This window comes from Anas acuta, chromosome 1, assembly GCF_963932015.1.
Source record: "Anas acuta chromosome 1, bAnaAcu1.1, whole genome shotgun sequence".
NCBI classification, from domain to species: Eukaryota; Metazoa; Chordata; class Aves; order Anseriformes; family Anatidae; genus Anas; species Anas acuta.
In genome coordinates, this window is record NC_088979.1 from 171,586,702 (window position 1) to 171,605,669 (window position 18,968).

An 18,968-nucleotide genomic window follows, 5' to 3' on the forward strand; every position below is an offset into this window, starting at 1 on the left:
ATAATGGGCTTAATTACTGTGTCTGGACTAGCCGCGCAGGACCCGGAAGGCAGGAGTTAACCTCACCTCACCTTTTACATGCCAGTGACCCCAGCCTTGGCTGGGAACCTGCCGGGGCCTCCGGAGCAGCTCCGGGACCGCTCCGACCGGCGCTGAGCGGGCTCGCTGGGAATCCCGGGCGCAGCACGGCCTCGCCGCTCTCCCCCTCAGGCCCCGGGGCCCGCCGCGCTGCCAGGCCCGGCCCTCAGCCACCTCCCGGGGCTGGAAGCGGGACCCGGGCACCCCCGGCGGGACCCGCCTGCCCCCGCCGCCCCGAGCCGGGGCGAGGCCGGGGGGCGGCCCGGGGCTGTTGCTGTCACACGGCAGGGGGAGGGGGCTGCGGGCGGGGCGGGCCGCGCCGCGCTCGGGGCTCCCCCGGCCGGGCGGAGGCGGGCTGAGGCGCTGCAAAGTTTGCCGAGTGGCTGGCGGCGCTGCGTGCCCCCCACTCCCCCCTTCTTCCCTTCACTTTTTTTTTTTTTTTTTTTTCTTCTTCTTTTTTCTTCCTCCTCTCTACCCTCACCGCCTTCACCTCCCTCGGCGGCGGCTCCGGGGCATGCACCCGCGCTGAGAGGCTCTGTGTCAGCCGGGCTGCTCGACGGACGGGAGCAGCGCGGGCAGCGGCTCCGAGCCCGCCATGCCCCGCCGGCACCGCGCCGCGCCCGCCGCCCTCCTCCTCCTCCTCCTCCTCCTGCCGCCGGTGCTGGGGGGCAGCCCCGCCGCCCGCTGCCCCGTGCCCTGCCGCTGCGCCGGGCACCTCGTCGCCTGCAGCCGCCTGGAGCTCAGCCGGGTGCCCGAGCGGCTGCCGCGGGGGGCGGTGCAGCTGTGAGTATGGGGGGCTCCGTACTTGGGGGGGGGGGGGCACGTCCGCCATCTTCTGCCCCTCGGGGTGCCTCGGTCTGCGGCCGAGGAGGGCAGGGGGTCGGGGAGGGAAATGTCGGGTTTGCGGCCGAGCGGGACGAGTGTGGGGAGGGAGGAGAGGGATGGAGAGGGGGCAGGAGGGGGGCGGCTGTCAGCGAGCTCCGGCCAGCCCGAGCCCTCCGCGCCCGGCCGGCGGCGCTCGCCTTGGCCCCCGTGAAGGAGGGGGGGAGGAAAGTTGTTGTAATGACTTTCTCTAGGAACGTGCAAAAATCGCCAAGTGAAATCGATTTCTGAGTCAGGAAATAAAAACCAAACTCTCATGCTGGCCTAGGTTTTATTTGTGCAGCTCTTGGGCTTCGTTCACTGATGGTTTTGGTTTAAACAACTTTACTAGGGCTGGACCTCGCCAAGTTTGGTTCGGTGACACGGGTTTATGAAACTTACTAGCACGTAGTGAAATGCCATGTGTGGAAAACTTACCTGCAGTGACAAACTTTTATGGACAAAGCATAAATCATGAGAGCTTTCTAAAAGCTTGAAAAGTGCTGAGGGACTTCGCACATTTGTTTTTAATCTCTTGTCACTCTGGTATCTTCTATATTAGTCGTATTAATTTTCTATTACATTTCCAAAGCAGATCGAGATAAGGACTTTAAAGTAAACAGGAAGACTTTCAATTAGCTGTGGCTAATTCTGTTCAATTGCCTCGTCTGGAGGTCATGCTGCTTTACTCATGAAATGTGGATGGCTGTATTGACACCATATGGAACTGAACATATGAGTGACTCCAGGAGGTGAATGTTTCCATGAGCAGTGTAGGAAAGTGTGAGGGGAAAGAAACTTTTTTTTTTTTTTTTTTCTTTTGGCTTATGTGATTGAAGCATATGAATCAAATACCGGATCTGTTTTACATTCAACAACTGGTTTTACTTCTTATTAGATTTCATCCCTCCTGTTCTTTTGAACTATTTCAGTTACCTAACGTAACTGAAGTTAAACTGAAAACTGAAGTTTTCTGACCAAACTTAAGGTATTTTTGATGCTAAGCTAAGCTTCACTGCTGAATCTCATAGTTGAGCCTAGTTTAGTGCTGCTAAGATAAAATTCAGATGTGATGGCCACTAAACAAAAAACAAATGGAAAAGTCACAGAACTTTTATTTGCAGAGCTGTTTTTAAACTATTTTGCATTAGCAGTAATTAAATTTGTCTATTCCACTTACTTTACCAAGAGACAATAAAACACATTGCAGGGCTTTTTTGTTAGCATAGGGGAGGTTTTTCTAATTAGAATTCCCTTGGTAGTGTAAATTGTCCTTATGTAAGTTCACATTCCTTTAAAAGTGTGAGAAAATAAGTTCCACTTGTATAAATAAGCTTTGGTCTGTTGTAAGAAACCCCGCTGTGATTACTCATTGGACAGCTGTGTCACTTGGTCTTAAACTCACAGGAGTACATCTTTGTAGGTGTCACCAAGCCATGTGGTCTGGCTGCTTTTGTGTAAATATTTCTTTTGTTTGTGTCAAATGCCTTAGAAGTACCCTGCTCTTTCTTCTTTCCCCTCTTCTGAATAAGGGGACCAAGAGGAGTGTGGCGCTGCCTGTTACCTCCAGCTACTCAGCTGCTTGGAGCTTTGATTGCACAACATGTACAATTATAACGCTCTTCTTTTTTACATACGTAAAAAAGGTTTGAATAGCCTGTATTATTGTTGCAACAAACTATGCATTTACAAATTGTAAAAGACTGTTTATGAATTTTATTGGTATATGGTGACTGTGTTTTCCATGGGAGTCCGTAGCATTTATAGCCAAAGGCTAGTAGTTTAATTGCATTATTTCCAATACTCTTCAGAAAACAACTCTTACACCATGTTCTCAACGTAAACCCACTACAGCCGACAAGGTGAAAACTCTTGTGTTTGAGTAGGGAAAGCTCTTGTGCTTGCAAAGGTGTAGGCCCATGTTGGACTTAACACCTTCCTCTGACCAGCTGTCTACACACCCAGGCAGAAAGGACATCTGATGAAGCTGGCTTTTGAAGCTCTGTTTCAGTCTCCACTTCCTTTTGTATTCATAACCTTTGGTGAAATAAACCAAGAGTTTATGATGTGAAAAATGCTGTGTGACATTCTAGTGGGCGAAGGGGGAAATCAGGAGATAAACCTGAATACTGAGTTATGTTCCCCCTTTTTGTAGCAAATGCGAGGCTAGTGCTTTGTCCGTAAAAGGCTTTATGAAATGGGGTGTAAACAGGGTATAATTGCCAGCTTTGCTGTGACTTTAGCCATAAATACTATCTTTTGTAATGCTGCCTTCACAGATGATAACAATCCACAGATAAATATTTATAGTGACTTTGTGTACAAATGGTTTTAAAGTCAGATTTCAATTTACTTCTACTATGTGTGTCCTGAGATGGAGAGAACGTTTTGCTGTGTTAGAGCTGCTGATGTTTCATAGCCAGAAGTGGAGGGAGGAAGAGAGTTTGAACACTGGCCAGTGTCCTCAATGTTTGCAAATTCTCAGAGGCATTGTCGTGTATGCCTTGCCAGGTTCACCTAGGAATGCTAAAAACTGTCAGCAAGACAGAAGGGAAAATCTGAAAGATGGCTTTCACTTGTGTTTGTATTACATCTTTAGTATTTACATTTTATAAATCCTCTAGTTCTTTACCAGAATTGCCAGAAAAAAGGGCCGTATGGTTTTCACAGCTGTTTTTCAATATTTTCCAGACTAAAACTCGAACATAGCAAGCTGATTTATGAGTCACTTTGGATCAGTGTCTTAAAACAGCTACAGCCTGGCTTTTTGTTTTTCAGCTCTCCTGATTTCTGCTGAATTAGCAGCTCTATAGGCCCCAGTGGGACTGATTAAGAAGCTGTTGCTGGATTTGCATTTTAAAATTTGACTTGGGGCTCAGGTTTCGGAGTTCTCTAAGGAAGAAGATGATAATTGTAACTAAGTGTTGTAAATTAAGTTAAGTTAGAGTCTAAAAGTTATATTTATAAAATGTGTGAAGAAACACTCACCCTCTCCCTTTATGCATTAGGCCTTCCTTTCATTTTTTTATCACATAAAGATTGATGTTCAGAGTTATGTTTTAGTTTTTGAATGCTGAAGCTGAGTTATGAAAGGTGTTCATATGAAAGGAATGGTATATAGAAAATATTTTCTTTCATAAAACAGGTTCTTAAAGGGCCTCAAACTATGGCATTCTTTTTAAAGTAGGTACAATCCCTTAAAAACTTGATCACTTTCATTAGAATCTGAGGTGAAGAACAGGCATATATATATTTTTTATTGTTATAAAGAATTTCTTAATAAAAATATAGTTTCTGAGGGTATTCACTATTACATCTGTAATGGCTTTTGAAATTCTAGAAGTAGAAGAAATCACAGAGGAGATTTTCTCCTCACTTGTAATGTGGTTTCAACAGACAAGGAAAATTCAGAAATGGAAAATGCGTGGTAATAATCTTAGTACTTTGTCAGTGTTCATTTCTAAGCGAGGGAAAAATACTGATTCATTTTCAAATCTTTTCCTTGTATGTGTTTTAAGGCATATGGAGAAAAGTATTGAATTGAAATGCTCTTGTAGCTCTGGACAGGGATGCTAGAGTTTTATATCTTAAAATGCCTCATAACCATTGCTTATAAGTCTCAGAAACTTCTTTAGGCTTGAGTTTCACTTACGTGTCTTTTACTAAAGTTCTAACTCTTGGTTCACTTTCAGCCTTTCTGATTTAACTTACAAATGTAACTTGTAAGGCTTTTTTTTTTTTTTTTTCTTGAAGCTTCTATGTCAGCAGTACTGAAATAATATTTACAAAAATAAATCCAATGCATCCTTTATCCAACAATTGGTAGACAAACATGTATACAGCTATGTGAAACATGCAGTTCAGTATTGTCTGGAGTTTGTTGTTACAGTTCTGCTTTGGCTTTTTTTTTTTTTTTAGGTGCAGTTTGTGTTTGACAACCTGTTGTGAGTAAACCACGAATAAGGAATTTGTATGGATGTGTTTTTTAAAGTAGGTGCTATATGGAAAATCTGAGAGTGTTAAAATCTTTAGTGTTAAAAGACAAACACGAAAGAATAGTTTGAAACGTAGTGCAAGTTGTTACGCTCACGGTTGCCTTGATAGACTCCAGATGGATGTGAGCTTGAGCTATGAGTGAAAGTGTCTGGCTCCAGTGTGGTGATCATGCACAGCAGTGGTTGTAATTGCAGGATTTTTATAGTTTAAGGACTCTGCCAGATTTTTTTTCTTTTTTTTTAAACATGTTATAACTCCAGCAGAACAAATCTACTCACGTCTGTTACTGTCTGGTGGGTCCTTTAGGCAAACATGTTTTAAATAAACCTTTTGCAGGGTTTTTGGATGAAATGAAGAAATGCAGGTTTTTAGCACTAACGTTGAAATAATTACTGATTCTGAAGTCTTGTCTAAAGTATGAAGAGCAGTAACAAATTAGGCACTAACAGCCATGGCTTCACTAAATTTTGTCTGTTTATTTGCATAGTTCTTATAATCCCTACAGGCTAAAGCCAAATACCGAGTGAAGTTGAAGGGTAAAAATTGTCTCTACTCTGTCTGCTTTAAAGGAACAAGTTAGATTCCCATTTCTGTTACAACCTAGATCTTTTTTAACAGCGTATTTTTTCAGTATTTACATTTCAGGAGGCAGTATGAGAATATCAAACCTGTACAGCTGATGTCTTCAAATGTTAAACAAACGGATTTTTCTCAAGTCTATGGCCAGACAAATGTTTGCACTAGACTTTTAAGCAGTGAAAGATGCAGTCCTCTAACTCAAGTGTGGTTAACCTCATTTACAGGAGAACTCAAAATCATAGTGATGAAACTAACATTTGTGGCTTTTTTGAAAACGTTAACACTGTATTGGTTTTCCATTTTTTTAAAGAGGAAAATCTTGAGGGTTTTAGACACCTGGAAGAAGACACAGGTGTATTTTAGGTGTGGGAGTCCGGAGCTGCATCTCAGAAGACATCCTTCTGTGGCCACCTGAATGTGGTGAAGGGTGTGCCTCTTCTCTAGGTGGCTCCCCCTGGCACCTACCCAGCTTTTTTTGTGCTGAAAAACGCCTTACACACCTGCAGCTCTGCCCTGTGTGCATTCTTGAAGTGCCCCAGCTGGGGAAAGGTGACGTTCATCTCCTCCCTGTGCCCGACAGAGCCAGGCTGGGGCGGCTGCGCCCTGGCTCCCTGGGTCTGATCCATTGCTGCAGTGAGTGGCTGGGTGCTGGGGTACCCTTGGTAATGTGTGCATGTGGCTGGGATGGTTTGTAATGCTGGTGGTTGTTGAGTATTATTATTATTATTATTATTATTTAACTTAGACTGGTTTAAAAAGGGGGAGGGACTGGTGGCATTGCCTATCCTTTGCTAATTTGGGAAGTGGGTGACCCGAGTCCTCCCTCATGTGGGGGTCTCAGTGGGTAGTCACTGAGCCTCCTGCCGAGGCTGTGCTGGTGCCGTAGGTGAGGACTGGGGCAGGTGGCTGGCTGCCTGCATCCTGGGCATAGCAGGGAAGATGCTGCTAGAGTCCTGTAAAGCAGATACCTAGTCCAGGCAATACTGGAAAAGTACTGTGTAAAGCACCAAACGGGGGAGGCTAAAGCACAATTATGCTGTTTCCCTGCGCTGTTTTAAGAAGCCTAAGTACCTGGCTGGGTCTCAGTGTTACATCTGCGTCCAAGGACCTGTGGTGGTGGGTGAAGAGAAACTAGTTCTGTAGATTCACAGTTGCTCAGGGCTTAGTCGTACAGCAGAGTATCACACAGACTGCAAAGCTGGCTTGGTTTAAACCAGTTCTGATCCATGTGCAGCATGGTTATGCTGGTTATCAGGTATCATCACTTCCAAGACTGTAGATGAAGAATAGGCATGGTTGTGACAGTCACAGACTTGTGCTTGGCACTCTCAGCATAGGCAACCATGTACTGAATTATGTTCTCCAGAAAAAGTATGGGACTATGGGAGTTTCCCCAAGAATCAAACGGAAATGTGTTTCACTTCTGCATGGCCTGATGAGGACCTGTCTTGGTGTTGGCCTAGGCATTGGCTTCCAGGCCCTTCTAGTGATGCTCGGCACCCTTGTTTCCAAGCCACTTTCAGCTTTTATCACAACCAGGCGCGTTGCTGAGTGCTCCAGATTTCAGTGCTCAATTAGCACAGGGAAAAAGTGTGCTGATGCAATTCTTTGGGGGTCTCACTGAAGTGAGGTTAAGAACTCCTTCAGAATAGTGGAACTTTTGTTTCCTGGCTTGTGTTAAAAATTGAGTGTTAGGATGTACAGCAAGCACTTTGCAGACAGCGCTGTCAGTGCAGATAAGGTAATGACAGGTCGTAGTATGGGAGCAGGAACTTGCAGGTTGTGGGAATGGATGACTAAAAAGAGGGAGGTCTTCAAGCAGGGCTAGCTGTGGTAACGTGGCCAGATGTAAATCTGTACTGCTTGCGTGGATCTCTATAGACTTGGAAGTTTGAATTTCTGTAGTTAACTTCTGTCTTCTACTGTATAGCCATTCTTTTTTTTTTTTTTTTTTCTGTGATGTTTCCAGTACTTCTGAGACCACAGCAAATGTTTCTTAGGACTGTGATTCATGATGGCTTTCAAATGGTCAAGAGGCCATATGGTGAAGATACACAGTGTCTGTAGGGAAGGTAATTCCCTGACAATGGTCAAGAAGGTGTGTTGCATTCTTAGTACCCTAGCCTGTTTCACAGAAAACTGTTGTTGGCAAAGGCTCTAACATGGGCTCTCATAAACTGCATCAATTTGTATTTTGGGATCTTCAGTGTGGAGTGGCACAAGCTGAGAGCTTCAAGGGCAAGTAAGGCAATGATAATGTGAATAGTGCACAGACACCTTAAAATTCAAGATGAAGTTAGGCCTTCCTGTGTATATTTTCTTGTTTAAGGTACTGAAGATTTGTGAGTTGCTTTGCAGAAGCAAGTGAGAGGAGTAGATGGTGCAAGTATAATAATTGACTCAAGGCTGAAATGGCAATGAGTCTTTATGAATTTTCCTTGTAGCCAACAGGTTGCTTTAGCCAGATACTTTGCCTGGAAGAGAGGGTTTTTTGATGTGTGTAAATCAACATTTTGAGGTGTTTTTTCATGCTTCTTCAATACATAAACACGCAGGCGCACACAAAACACAAAATGAGCGGTTCTTTTAAAAGGTTCAGGAAATTCTTTGACACTGTCGGCAGTGATCAAACTGTTAGCACTTATATACCTTGTAAATTTAAATGTGTTTCTATTCTAGTTCTACTAACGTAAAACAAATAACTTTTTATGTACTTGGAAATGAATGATAACATATTTTTGATTGTAATTGTCTTGTTATATGCAATATTTTATGGCAAAACTGACAGGTTGTTTATTTTTGTAACCTCATAGGGACTTAAGTCACAACAAATTATCTTCAATCAAGACCAGCTTCTTGGATCACCTCCATAGTCTTCGGGAAGTGTAAGTCAATTTGTCTTAGTTTTAAAAAAATGGTTTGTATATGTTAATTGTATCACTGGGGTATCAGTAACTTGGGATAATAGGTTGACAATTATGCTCTGATATTTTACATCAAGTGAAACTGGAATTAATTTCAAACTTTGGGTTGACACCAGCAATTTAATAAATCCAATGTATATACTTCTGATTTACGTTAAAGCTAACTCATTTTTTTTTTTTTAATATTAATAGGAAGTTGAACAACAATGAACTGGAGATGATTCCAAATCTGGGGCCAGTATCTGCAAATATAACTCTTCTGTCTTTGTAAGTAGATCTCGCTCTTGTCCCTATGTAGTGGAACTAACTCTCTAGGGTTAGTGGAAATACGTGCATTGCAAAGATTAAAGTAAAATAATTGGAAATAGAGCGGCTTGTGGTTAGGAAGTTGATTATGTCATATTATTTAGCAGGTTGTTTAAAATGTGTATAATTGAGCTTAATCCTTGTAGTTTTTATGCTTCCCTCAGATACAAAGACTGCATTAGAATAAATTTATGTTGTGGTAGTGCCCAGAAGCCTCAGCCCTGTTGTGCTAGGCACTGAACAAACATTAGTAAATGTTACGTAAACTCATACAATGCAGACTTTAATAATAGAGTGTAACTCTTGTTTTACACATCTTGGCTGAAATCCCAGTTGCGTTAAATCATGGCAGAAATCCATTAATTTCAGTGGGCAGTGTGGGGAAATCCCCTTGACACGCAGCTTTAGGACAAATACTTAGGTTAGAAGATGTTGTGTCAATATCTTTAAAATATCCTTCTGTGACCATTCTTATGTGTGGCATAAAATTTTTCCAGTTGCAGTTAATACATATGGTTGTGACACAATTATGTACACATTCATTGCTTTGTTTGAAAAAAATAATAAGTTGCCTGATGTGGTATCTATAATACAGGCATACAATTATAAAAGGTGTATAGGACCCCAAACCAAATTTCCTGATTTTTAGAAGAAATCTTATTCCTGAGCATTTCACCTGAAATAAGTTAATTTTTTTTCTTGTGTTCTAATTTCTCCAAAATGTTGAGGATAATGCTTTTTTTTTTTTTAAAAAAAAAAGAAAAAAGTTTGTATCCTACTGTTAGGTGGAGAAAAAAAGCCAACATGTTTTCTTGTGTGGGGTTTGAGTTTTATCAATGGGAATCTAAAGTGTTTAAGCCTAGTAATATGTAGCCCTCTGGCTAAATCCCACTCATGAATACAAATTGCAAGTTACCTTTTTTGAAGAAGCCTGAAGGGTTAAAACAATACAGTAAACTTCAGAAAGCTGTTCAGCTAATTAAATTGATCACTATTCAATTGCTTACATCTGGTGATTTATAGGGGTTTGTTTTTACTCTAGGCCCAGGTCAGCTAAGTCAGCTGGTGCAGCCGCTGTGTCTGGACTGCTCTGTTTGAATAAGAACTAAGTGACATTTGATACTGATGTGGTTTCTTACAGATCAGAATCAGAAAAGAGTGAAAGAAAAAGCAGATGGTGTCTGACAAATAACTATTGAATTTAAGCGTATCATCTATTTCAATTTTGCATTAGTGTTGACATTATTTTTACACTGGCATAGCATTCTGTAGTTTAAGCATTTCATTGATCTAAACAATGTATTCCTGTTCATTTTTTTTACCTTGTTAAGGTTCTTTATACCACAAGGTTGGAAATATTAACTTAATAAAGTTTTATACCGTCTTGCCTTATTTGTGATGAATACAAACTTGAGAATTTGTCTTAACATCACCTCTAGTCCTTTTCATGGAAACTTAACTAGTTTAGATGAACCTAAAATCATCCTTCTGCAGCTGTGCAAAGATTCTTGTTTTCCTTTGAGAGAATGAAAATCAGTCGCTGCTGGATTGGTTGTTCCATATCCATAGGTTACTAGCTTGGTTCTTTTGCACAGGTGGTAAAACATGGAAAAAAAAACTTTACTAGATCTGTTTTCTGTACTATGACACATACAAGGGGGGGGGGGAAGGTTCTAAAAGTTGTTTTCATACAACCAGTGTGGTTAAAGTTGGTCTGGTTGGGTGATAGCTTGTTCTTATTCAAATTTCAATTACTTCTGTATGGTTTTGGGAGATTACTGAATATAGGTATGCCCAAACTCAGATTTAATACTAATTGTATGACCACTGTAAAGATTCATTGAGATTAAGTACTTAAAGAACCATTTCAACCACATTAAAGTTTTACATTGGCTAACGATTGTCAGTATGTAATAGTTAAAAACAATTGCTTATTCTTTCTACATAATTTGCATATGGCATGGATAATTAGAGTGGTATTACATTGTTCCAAAAACAAAGCATTTTGTTCCTTTAGCAAAGGTTTTTTTCAAACTTCTTACTTATTTCTGTATAAAGATGTTAAGCCTTATTTTACAAAAAAAGGATATAAGTAAATAAGAATAAATATGCAGCAGTTGTCTGGCAAAAAAAAAAAATCTGTAATAAACCAGTTTCGTAAATCTGCAGATATTTCTATCTAATGATAGTTCTTTTTTTTAAGAGGTAAAAAATGTATTCAGTTATTGGAGGGGTTGTATCAAACTGAGTTAATATGATACTTATGTCAAGCGAAGGAAACGCATATGGAACAATTAGAATATAATTTTTATGCTCTTCAAAGAATAACTGCTTGAAATACACTTCCGATGACTTTCTGCAGTTTTCAACTTGAAAAATCAAAGAAGCTTATGGAACCTTTCCAAAACAAACCACTGTTTCTTTGTTGAGTCTTTGTTCCTGCTTCACATAGTAGTGGAAAAGAGGTGGTTATTCTTCTGAAACTTGATTTGATTATGTTTCTTATAAGATACGTATAAGTCCATTCATTACTGTCAGTGAAAAGCCAGCTCTTTTTTCAAAGGTCTCCTCAAGAAATGCTGTGAAAATGGTGCCCTCCTTTCTGGCCAAAATCTTTACTGGTCAAGAATCTTTCTTCTGTGAAGTGGATAAAATTATTCCGAGTACTTGTCAGCTCAGCAGTGGAGACTTAATTTTACCTGTTCTGCGAGATTTTTTTTTGCCTTGCAAAAGGAATTGCACTGATGGCATGTCTACAGTGAATGATACTGCAGGTATCTGGGTACAGTACTGAATGTCTGAATTCTTTTAGCAGTATAAACAAGCATGGGTGGATTATCATGTTAGTGTAGTTTCTATTTCTGGAGCTACCTCACTTCTAGCTATCTAATTGATATTTATCTAGCTTAGATATTTTCATACTGCTGAATTATGCAGGGTAAACATACCTGGAGCAATAGATGTTCCCAGTCTCATGGTCAAAGTCTGTTGGTAATATTAAACATCGATGCCAACTTCTTGTTTTGTATGGATGCCAACAGAGTTGAATACCATGGGAGAGAAAGGTATTGGGCCCGCACACCCCCACCACTTCCCTGGAAAGACCATATGTCTGTGTGAAGGAATATACAAGCAAATGCAGGTAGCCTCATTATATGGCTGGAGATGCATCTAACATGCTCATTGCATAGATAAAATGTGATGAATATGTATCATATCAGACTACATAGGAGAGCTGCTGAGCCTTCTGGGAATCTAGAAACTCCTATGAACTAAATGGGTGGTACTTTGAGCTAAATCTGTTCTGAAGGCCTTTGGCTGTGAAGCTGTCATGGTTTCCCTGACATTAATAGATGTAATACCTGCTGGACAGAGCAAAGAGTAGGACTTATCTTCCCTATCCTAAATTCCTGAGAGTTCAACACAGTAAGGATGAGTTGGGAGCTGTAGATCCTCTTCAGAATGAATGGAGAAAACTGTTCTTCCTGAAGTCTTTTCTAAGTTCGGATGACTTGCCCACTAAAGCCCATTCAGGTATCTACTTCAAACTACTTTTTAGGTATCTGAAATTAGGTTCCTTTTGAAATGTCTGGCAAATGTACTTGGGCATTGCCTGTTTTACAGTGATTGTTACTTGTAAAAGTTTGATAATATCCTTCAGCATGATTGACCATTTAAGTCAATTATTTGAAACTGAAATGTCAGGCTTTCTTTCTGCCTAGACACACAGTCTTTCACTATCTTCTGGGAGAGAAGGCAGAAAGAGAGAAGTTGAGGCATTTGATTCCAGGGACTTCCAGCTCACCAGTCAGAACAGTAGCTGTAGCTGGCAGCCAGGTCACTCCAGGTGCTGGTCAACATCAGGTTTTGGAGGGAATACTAGATTTGCTAACTGATTACCACAAATATATAGAGTATGGATGCCATCCACAGTAATGTAGCTGTATTAATGTAGCCATATTTACCTATAGAACCTGAAATAAGTTAGATGTTTCCTAACTTGCATTCCTGAAGTGCTTTTGAAATTGGTTAAATCGATGTAGAAATTGCTTTGAATCATAGAATGTCTCGGGTTAGAAGGGACCTTAAAGATCATCTAGTTCCAACCCCCCTGCCACCGTCAGGGAGTTGGGTTAGAAAATTCTTTACTTAGGGGAGAATGAATGAGTTATTCTCCATTATTTCTGGATAAGTGGATCTCCTCAGTGCCCATTTCTCTACCAGACACAGATTTTCTAGTTCTAGGAAAACAAGCAAAATTCTCAAATTGTTTCCCATTCTAATGGTATTCCTTAACCAAGATATACTAATTCTGTCCTGTGGATCATGAAAACCTGCTAGAATCCATGATATTGATACATGGGAAGAAAACCTTGCCTATTAGGTCTTTCATTGCTGTAAAGTTTTGAACCTAGTTTGAATCCGGATTCTTTATATTTGTACTCTGAAGAGTGGAAGTGATTTATTTATTTATTTACACTTCAGATGTCCATTATATGTACTGGTATAAAGGTAGTATATACTAAAATCAAGTATGTTTCAGCACGATTGCTTTGGTTGTAAGCTAGTAATGTTCAAAAGACTTACCAGAACTTTTCCATAGTGTCTCTGTAGTATAGATAAGCTCTTTAATGATTTCCTAGAGGGAAAAACAAACAAACAAAAAAACGTGCTAGCACACAGGATCTGAGCTTACTGCAGTAGACTTGATGCCTTCACAAAGTACTAAGAAGTCTTGGTTCCACTTTTGGGAAGAGATATTTAACCCGCATAAGTAAAACAAACAAATGTTGTTTGAGTGTGACTTTTTTATGCTTTAACTTTGATTAATTTGAAATAGGTAATGCTGTTACTATATACCAGAATCAAGGTATGATCATACAAGACTGAGGCTTTGTTCAATGTTGTCATGTTTGTGTATGCATGCATAAGCATAATGTATGTGATACGAAAAAGGCCTGTGGGTCTAGTATGTGTTTTCATGGTGTGTTAAGAGCTCAAGAAATGATTTGGTTTAATAAAAGATTACTTGGAATTAAATTGGGTTACATTCACAATAATTGGGAACCTCCCAACAGTCAGTGATAAAGGGCATTTAAAGATGCTTCGGGTTGCGCTTTAACCTAAGGGCAAAGCGGTGCAACTAAAGCTGAAGAAATTAATTGAAACTGAGTAATATAAGTACACCATCCTTATATGAAAGTTCTGTATGGCATTTAACTACCAACATTTGTCTGCAGAGTCTACTTCAGTTAATAACTTTTGAAAATTGTAAACTCATGCTCTTTCATATGTAGAACTTAAATAAATAAATAAATAAATTGTGAACATCATCCAGCATCGTCAGTGTACTGTATTTTGAGTGATTTAGAAAATGGAAGACAGCAGTCAGTGACTTCGGAGAGATGGAACAACTTCATGTATTAGAGTATTCTGCCTCCCCAAATAAATTTTATTGTTCTTATCAATATATAAGAACTATAATTAATATTAAAAAAAAAAAAAACAAACAAGTTTCTTATTACCTACACCCAGGTTATGCTGTACAATAATTATCTCAGCAATAGGGACTTGAAAAGACATACATGCCAAAGTCTTTATTGTGTTGTCCATGGCTGTGCGGTGTTTAGCTGCCAGCCAGGTTAAGCGACAACATGTATATAGGGAAATTCTAACATTAGGCTAGCATTAAATGAAGTGCTTTAAATAATTAAGAGATTTTCCATCTTGATGAATAGAATTTTTTTGATTTAAAAGCACTAATATATGTGGAACAGGTGATCTAGATAGAAGTATTCCTGTAGCTGATGATGTAAAAAAATGATCATGTTAGTCTAGAACACACATAGTCAGTTTTAGTAAGCCAGAGTGGAAAATATGAAGTTCTTGATGCAGAACAAAGGAGCAATGATTCAACAGTATTTTTCAAGTTTTACATTGTTACTTAGTAAGAGGCATATAGAATTTGCAACACTGTAGGTTTTTTTTTTGCTACTTGGGAGGGTTCTTCAAACCCATCCTGCACAGGAAGCCTTTAGGGCAGTTGAAACAAGGAACCACATAGCTGTTCAGTTTATCTTAGATGATAAAAACATCGACAGTATCTTGAAATGTGAGGTTTCTTGAAAAGTGTACACTTGTCTGTTAGCTGCTAGGCTGAATCCATGGGTTGGTTTTCAGTAGACTTTCGACAGCATTCAGTCTGTAACGTCTTTTTGTTGATATATGCTGAGTTTAAATGCTTTGAAGACACATGAAGTCGCATCCTGGATGCTTACAAAGTAAATGGAAAAAAAAAACGTCCAGGAGATGAAATGGGCCAAAAGAACTAGGAAGTAGTCAGTTAACTGTAGGGCATCACAATTTTTCATAGTAAGCAAAGTTGTTCTAACTTAAATGTAATTTTCTGATCAGCCACTCTAAAATGACTAATTATTCAATTTTTAATTTCAGGCCTTTGCTGTTCAAGGAGTACTTCTGAAAAGCAAAGTTAAAAGTCATTTGCTATATTGAAAAAGTGCCAGGTCCTCATTTTTACAGGGAAAATAAACCAGCAAAGTTATCTAAGTCAAGAACAAAGGTTTGGAAGAAAAAAAAAATTTTTTTTGGTTGTTTAAAAAAAAAAAAAAGCAAAACAAACGAAAAGTAACAGGGAATGACTAAAAAGTTTTTTCAGGTGGAGACTGGTATTTGCTCTGAAAGGCTGGTTCTGCATGTTGCTCACCTAATCTGTGCAGTGGCCGTGGTGAACTTACTGGAGAAGATCTGCAAGTTTAATATACTAGGTTGCATAAGCAAGCTGTGAAGTTTTAAAGCTATATTATCTGAATAACCTAGCTTTATCTCTGTGTCTTACTATATTAGCTTCTTCCCTTTATCTTGCTTAGTTGCTCATTAATCATGATTTCAGTCATCAGTAAAATTTCCTCTGTGGACAGCGCGCTTTGCTCCACTTAAAACACAGTTGTTCCCTGAGATTGGTAAAGCCTTATGCTTTCAGGCAGTGGAGGCAGAGCTAACTCCATTGTGTTACAAACCTTTACTTTGTGTAGTTTATGGTATTGCAATGTCAGGTTCTTATAAGTAATAAAAATGGGAGTGTTCCATACCACTTAACTCAGATACATAGTCTGAAAAAAGGTGTTTTTTTTTCCATTCCTACATGTAACTAAACTAACTCTTTTAAGTTGGAAGTGGCTTCTCAGATCTTTGCTAAATAAGATGGTGAACTATGATGAAAGATTTGTAAATTCATCTGTATTTTTGGCATCTTCATGTTTTCTTCCTTTTTTTTTTTTTTTTTTTTTTTTTTTACCATGAAAAGAGGGTGTTGCACCCACTTCTTTTTTGGAGGAGCAGTACTTGAACATGTACTGATCACTGTTTTTTATTCTTAATTTGTGTGCTATCTCATCTTGGTTTGATTAATTGACATGACAAAAATACCTATCTAATTTTACGCACAAATGTACTTACTGGAAAAAAGTGGTGATTAATCCTTTGTACTATTTAGTAGTAGTCTTATTTTAATCATAGAATCGTAAAGATTATAAAAGACCTTCAAGATCATTTGGTCCAACCATCATCCTACTAGCAATGTCACCTACTAATCCATGTCCCTAAGCACCACGTCCAACCTTTCCTTAAACACCCTCAGTGACGGTGACTCCACCACTTCCCTGGGTAATATTGTGTGCCCTTTTCTGTTTAAAATAGGGAAATGTATATCTAAATATTGACATTCCAGATCATGCTTCAAACAGTCATCTTGAGAAGTAGAATTGAATTAGCTGAAGCAAACATGTAAAATAGTTTATACATCTGCTAAACTGCCTATAAGAAATATAGGAAATAAGAGTGATAATTTTCATTGTTTGGCAGTATCTCAGTGAGGAAAGCTTTTGTAAAGTGCCTTCAGTAAAGACATTTTTTCATAGCCCTTGTTTGCAGGATTATTTGGAATAAGAGTAGGAATGACAAATCAGACTGCCATCTTGCAGTAGGCTGAGAAAAGCAGCTGTATGTGGAATTCAGAACGCTATCTCAGTTCATATTTAGAAAGCTGCAGTCACAAGAAAGAAGGTTAGATGCAAGTCTTGAAAATGAAAGCTTGCATTCAGTAGGAGTGGATGCCTTTCCCTTCTATGCTTGCCAGAGAAAGTGGTATTGTGTGTTTATAAATCTAGCATACTGAACTGAAGTCTGGCTCCCAATATTAAGAAAATTTTGGTCAAATATTTTACAGCCTTGTCATCTCTTCAGTTACCACTTTATTATGGGAAGGATTAAGATTTGGATGCTGCCTGGAAGAGTTTGTTTTGAAGAAGGATTGAAAAAAGGGATAGAGGAATGCCAGACTGGGCTTCAGGCATAAGGCAACTTGGAGGAAGTCCCAAAAATGAGAGTGGTGGTAAACCATGTGTGACTTGGGCTGAAGTTGTGAGCAAAAAGCTAGAGCAAAGAAACTTACTGGAATTAGTTTTTGCAGTCTTTGACATTTGGTGTGGAGACTAAGAGGAGGTAAATGAAAGAATTTGAAAAGGAACCTGCCTTAGTCAGACCTGCAGACATGGAAACTAGATTTTTATGACAGCAATTAGATTGAATGATGGGAAAGGGAAGAAGTATCTAGAAACTCAGAGTTTGTTGTAGCAGAAATATAAAGTAGTGAGAGCCTAGACAAATGCTTTTGCAATGAGAATGGAAAAGAATGCAAATTCTATGAGCTATTTGCAGTGGAAAAACTGGCATGATTTTCTGAGAAACACCGTTAAAGAAAAAGATGAATTAAAAAGAATAATGGATCAGAAAAACAGAGAGCACTATTCTCATGGGACAAAATGGAAGAATGGCAGGAAATTTTACCATTAAAAGTTGGAATGAACTGAGATGCCAAGCGTTAAGTACTGGGTTTATAGCATAGAGATGTGGTAGATGGTTATTGCAAGGAAGAGTGGTATGTGGTGACTCAGTGCCTTGAGTGAAATAGAAGTGGACAAGGAGAAGATCCCTCAACAGTTGAGATTTGGAGTGGACCTAGAAGGGCGGTCAGTCTGAAGTGCCTAGTCTTCAGTGCACTCTAGGAAAGGGAGAATAGTCTCTGAAAGTAAAGGATAGAAGGTTTTACTTAATGAGTCCATAAATATGATCAAGAATGTGGTTTATAACATTGGAGGGTGTTACGCTGGGTTTAATCTAAGTCATACTTAGAGTTGTGTAAGATTTTAGCATTAATTAACAATCATGGAGTGCAGCAAGTCTGCAATGGGTTATTATTTCTATTGTCAGCTCCTGCTGAAATAGCTGTGTTTTCATTGCTTTTGTTTACCTTCATTAAAATAAAGTGATGAGCTTATGCATTCATTTAGCTATCACATGCTAGGTAACATGGTTATTTTGGAAAGGCCAAGAAGTGGAATGGGAAGAGGCCAGGGTATCAAGAGAAGAGTTTGGAAGGAAACTTACATTACGTACTGATACTATGACTGGAATCAGGAGAGAATTGTTGTGAAGTATCAAGTGTTTGGAAGTTTGTATTTGCCTCTGTTTTCTTTTTGATGATGAAATCATCTCTGAATCCTGGAGTAGTTTTATTCTGCATCTTTCTCTACACCTTTTCTCAGTTTGTGTGGTTTCATAATTCCCAAGGTTTGGACAAGGAATCGATAGGCTGTGGTCTTCTGAGTTTTGGTTTTATACTATAAAGCTACGACTATATATCAAAAAGCACAAAAAATAAAACCAGAGACTTGCTGACATCTGGCCTGAAAGAACAATAACAGACAAGGAATGTGTAATGAACGAGGCCTTCAGAAGAAAGACCTGCTTGCTTCAAGGAACATGTGGAGCCTATGTGTCAACTGGGCAGCAGACTTGTAGACTTACAAGTAGGACTAGAAGTGAGCCAGCTCCTGGCTCTATTTCTGGCACTATCATCTCAGAAATATTTCATGTGAAACCTTTTTTTTCACCATATCTAACTGTTGCAAAGATTTTAAAAAACTGGAGGGTCTAAATTCAATACAATTAATTGGATGTCTGGTGATGAGAAGTTTGTAGTCCCATTCATTCACATCTGGGAATTTTTGTAAGGGGAGTGTTAAGCTTGAAATTGCAACTACAATATTTTAAGTAATGCAATTGTTCATTAAGTTCTGTCTAATTTTAGTAGTCAACTGTGTAGAAATCAGTGGAAAAATGTAATCTTTTTCTCTCTTCTGGGGA

The 18,968-nt window shown here is 39.4% G+C and overlaps 1 protein-coding gene across 1 annotated transcript in view; it reads left to right on the top strand.

The window, feature by feature from the left end:
- Positions 1-377: 377 nt before the first annotated feature.
- Positions 378-18,968, top strand: part of LRIG3 (leucine rich repeats and immunoglobulin like domains 3) — a 46,095-nt gene continuing 27,504 nt past the window's right edge. Inside the window, exons 1-3 of the mRNA XM_068669340.1 lie at positions 378-861; positions 8,328-8,399; positions 8,631-8,705. Of these exons, the coding sequence (XP_068525441.1) occupies positions 674-861; positions 8,328-8,399; positions 8,631-8,705 (335 nt within the window). The 5' untranslated portion in view covers positions 378-673. The remainder of the gene's footprint in view (positions 862-8,327; positions 8,400-8,630; positions 8,706-18,968) is intronic.